Source organism: Strongylocentrotus purpuratus, unplaced genomic scaffold (genome assembly GCF_000002235.5).
Source record: "Strongylocentrotus purpuratus isolate Spur 01 unplaced genomic scaffold, Spur_5.0 spur5_scaffold_9, whole genome shotgun sequence".
NCBI classification, from domain to species: domain Eukaryota; kingdom Metazoa; phylum Echinodermata; class Echinoidea; order Camarodonta; family Strongylocentrotidae; genus Strongylocentrotus; species Strongylocentrotus purpuratus.
The window spans coordinates 10,476,286-10,480,519 of record NW_022145615.1 but is presented as its reverse complement, the minus strand read 5'-3'; the positions used below and the strand labels follow the sequence as shown (position 1 = coordinate 10,480,519).

The window sequence follows — 4,234 nt, the reverse complement described above, 5'->3', positions numbered from 1 at the left end:
CAGTCCTCAGATAGGGATGCTTTCAAAAAGAGGGAACGAGCATATACGCGTCCCCTAAATAACACTGAGTGGGGGGCCGGGGTCACTGCATGTGGGTGATCAGAGGCGGTGCTCCCAGGGGGCAATTTCACACAACAAAAGTGCCCCCTTTTACTTTGACAGTATACTCCGGGAAGCTCCGACGCCGATGCCGGCATCGGGGTCGATCGAAGCGGGTCGAAGCTTCCCGGAGTTACTTTGACAGGTGCTCATTCACCTGTAAAAGAAGTGCCCCTTCCCCTTATAATAATTGCCTAAGTTTTGTTTTGACACGTGCCCCTTTTTTCCTTTTTAATAAATACCCCTATTCCTTGTTATAAGTGCCCCAATTCTTTTTTCATATGAGCCCCCTCATCTTCTCATAAACCCCTTTTCACCTCTGATAAATGCCCCTATCAAAATCTGATAAGTGCCCCTTTTCCTTTGCAATAACTGTCCTTTTTCTATTCGCAATTACCCTTTTTCATCTCTGCCTGTGGTAAGTGTCCCTTTCAACCTCTGACATGAGCTCTTTTTCATATTTTGATGAGAGCCCCTTTGGGCCTATGATATATTTTGACACGTGCCCCTTTTCATTTATAATAAGTGCCCTTTTTGCCTCCTGATAAATGCTCCTTTTCACCCCTGATAAATGCCCCTATCAAAATCTGACCTGCAAATGGGACAAGGTACCTTTAACAAAAATGATTGTTGACATGTGCGGTGGGTGAACAGCTCGTTTAAGCGAAAGTATCGCAAGTGCAAAGGTTAAACATACTACTTCCCGTTATGAAGTGGGAATTCCCACTCGATTACAAAAAATCATACTCGTACAATTACAACTGCATTGCTGCATAAATACATTATCATAATTATGCCTGTACTGAAAGCATCGTCGCAGTTAGAGCTATACTGCGTAGGCTACTTCTTTAACGTAAGTTCTAAAGAATTAGAAGTGTAAATTAAGTAATTTCATAATTTTGTACCGGGGAGCTAGGCCATATTTACCATGTAATGCATTGTGTTTCATTTCTTTTTCAGTGCAGTACTAGCAAGATCAGTATTTACAAAATATATGACAATTTTGATTGAGTTGGCTATTTATTTCACCGAGGTGTCTATTTTTCCCAGGTCGTGTGCTTAAGTTGTCAACGATGGCTACTTCCTTCAAGCAGGCTGTCAACAAGAACCTCGAGTGTCCTATCTGTCTGAGCTTCTTCAAGGACCCCAAGAACCTGACCTGCTCTCATACCTTCTGCAAGGGTTGTCTTGAGACTCTCCTGGAGACTCGTGGAAAGCTATTGTGTCCTACGTGCAGGGAGGAGACGTTGGTTCCTGGTGGAGATGTGGGTAGACTGCAGCCAAACATAACAGTCAGATCACTTGTTGAAGATGTGGAGACCCAGTGCTATTCTAACGGTAATCAAGAAGACAAATCATTGCAAAGAAATGGGAACAAATGTCAAAAACATCCGAAAAACGATGAAGATTTTTTTTGTCGCAACTGTAACAAGTATGTCTGCAGCATGTGTGGCTTATTAGAGCATGCAATTAAAGATGCTCACACCATCCTGGAAGCAGGCGCACATGATCCTGATCAAAAGAATCACGTCGAGGAACTTGCAGCTAAAGCGGATGCAAAAATATACGACGTTGACAAGTTTGTTACATCAGTTGTAAACCAGCGTAAAACGGTGCATAACGTACAGGAACAACTTAACGATGAAATAGATGCGACTTTTGCAAAATCAGTTCAGGTATTGAAGGAAAGAAAGACGGTGTTGAAAAATGAAGTTAAGCACGGCCTGCTAGGGAAACTTGAGACTTCATTGGGAGACATGGAGGAGTCTGGTCGTAAGCAGATAGACCAAATTAAGAAAGTTCTGGACTTGGTTAGGAGTGGTCTTAATTTTCCTCTCCTGACAGAGGCTCTGACCTCACATAAAGCGAATTGTCAACAGCTGGAAGATCTTCTAAGCCGGATTGGCCTAAATGAGGAGCTGCCCAGGAGAATTGCTAAGGAAGGTGAAGTTTGCTTCAGGAGTCAGGGATCGGATGGACTCCAGTTGGGCCAGCTAAGTCATCTTGAGTCCAAATGGGTTCTGCGCACGGAATGTCAGCTGCCTGTTAACAATAATATGAGCGGGATGGTAATATCACCAAACAATGAGATGGCTGTTGGTTGCCAGAAGGGAGGAATATTCATATATTCCGTTGAGGGCATCATACAAGATACCGTTCTGAAATCTGTTCAAATTGTGGCATTAGACTTCATGCCTGATGGTGGATATGTCATACGCGACAGTAATAACAGAATTTCCATGTACACAGAGCATTGTGAAAAGCTTGATGTGACGTTGGAGACAATGGTTGATTCGGGAAATGTGTCTTCCGGTCTCACTGTAGGCAACGATGGACTGATCTTCATAGGTTACAGTGCATGGAGGAAAATACAGGTATTTAAGCCAGAAGGTGGGAAGGCAATTAGAGAGATTAAGTGTAACGGTTATGAACCAAGGCAGATTGTTGCGATGACATCCAGTCAAGCGATTCTCGTTAAGAGTTATTGGAATATGGTACAAGTGATCAATGATGTGTCTGGTGCTATCATCCATAGCATCAGCAAGGATGGTGAAAACGCTTACCCTGCTGTGTATCAGGATAATTCAGTTATCATTGCATGGGTTAGGCACGGCCAGAGTCTGCTGAGCATTGTTCAGTACACAAAAGAGCTCAAATACATCAAAAACATTCTCACTGATTTCAAGATAATCAGACCAATTCGAGCTTGGTACTATTTACAAGCATTCAAGAAGGGAGAGATTGCTTTCTGCACTTCCCATAGGTTTTACATCTTCCATGAGACATGGGAGTAAATTTCAGTTTTGAATTCGAAACTTGGAATTTAACAAACAATACAAAAACTAAACATTTAAGATTGTTATTAGGTCAATTAGTGGAAAGGAATGCCCCATATATAAACATTATCTACTCTTGCCTGGTCCACGTTGTCACAGCTCATACGCATCACAAACATACACCAGATAAAATATATATTCAGGCACCTCGTTGTCTGAATAAGAGGATATTTAGGAACCTCGCTGCTCGCTGTTTTCACAAAGTGACGGTAGTGAAAAAAATTGCATTCACTTTGCGTGACGATTTTCCTCACTACCGTCACTTCGTGAAAACAGGGACGAATTATTCGGATATATTATGAGGCACCTCTATGCCCGGATAGTTATGAGATGATTCTTCACCTAATGTCGGAACTTTTTAAAATCTCCCCCCCCCCCCCCGTAAAATAAGATAAATTCTCTAAATGTTTATGGTACTGGAAACGTAAGCAAATTATTTTTCTCAAAATATTACGATGTATCTGAAAATGTTTTCTTTAAAATATGCAAGGTATTATAGATATCCAATTTTTCCAGGTTTGTTTACTTAATTTATGGTTTGGTAATGGTTGTGAAGGCATAATTCTATTTAGATTTCTTTGATCATTGTTTGACTTAAGGACATTGTTATAATTAAGGACAATATTTTTTTTTTATATACCCAAGGTTGTTTTATTGGAAATATGCGTAAATGTTTTAATTGTGTACAATCCCTAATTCCTGTACCTTCATCTACCTCTCTTTGCATCTATACTTCATTTATTAATTTAAATCAGTCCAAAGACTGCTAAATTCATATTTACATACATGTAATTGCCTCGTACAAATTATAAAAAAGAATATAATACATTCACCAAAATTGACAAGGAACAAAAATTGAAATGAAAAAGAATTGTTTTACATTTTGCCCCTCAAATTGATAATCGAAATAAACAAGTATTTCCGATATAAAGACAGAAAACGAGAAATGAAAAGGAACAAGCTGGAGAAGACGACAGCGAGAAGATAGAGGAAGAGAAGGGATCTAGTTAGTAAAGGTAAACATTAAAGAGTGCTATTTCGTTTGCTGACGGTTCACATTTGAATCCTAATACAAGAGACTAAAGGATTAGCTCTGAATTATTGGGTATATGTATATAAATAGTAATCAAAATAATTGGAACAAAAATCCTTGAGAGTTCTCTTCTTCCTAATCAAGAATTAAGAAGAATAAGAAGAATTAATTGTTTAATTAAGAAGAGAACTCTCAAGGACTTGTATTTCAATTGTTTTAATTATTGTTTGTGTATTGCCGTGATGGAGGATTATCAATATTAAAT

At 39.4% G+C, this 4,234-nt stretch overlaps 1 protein-coding gene across 1 annotated transcript; it reads left to right on the top strand.

Annotated features, from left to right (window-relative positions):
- The first annotated feature begins 1,021 nt into the window (after positions 1-1,021).
- Positions 1,022-2,956, top strand: LOC105446778 (tripartite motif-containing protein 5-like). Its single transcript, XM_030976310.1, has one exon. The coding sequence runs from the start codon at positions 1,173-1,175 to the stop codon at positions 2,892-2,894; it is 1,722 nt and encodes a 573-aa protein (XP_030832170.1). The 5' UTR covers positions 1,022-1,172; the 3' UTR covers positions 2,895-2,956.
- The last annotated feature ends 1,278 nt before the right edge of the window (positions 2,957-4,234 follow it).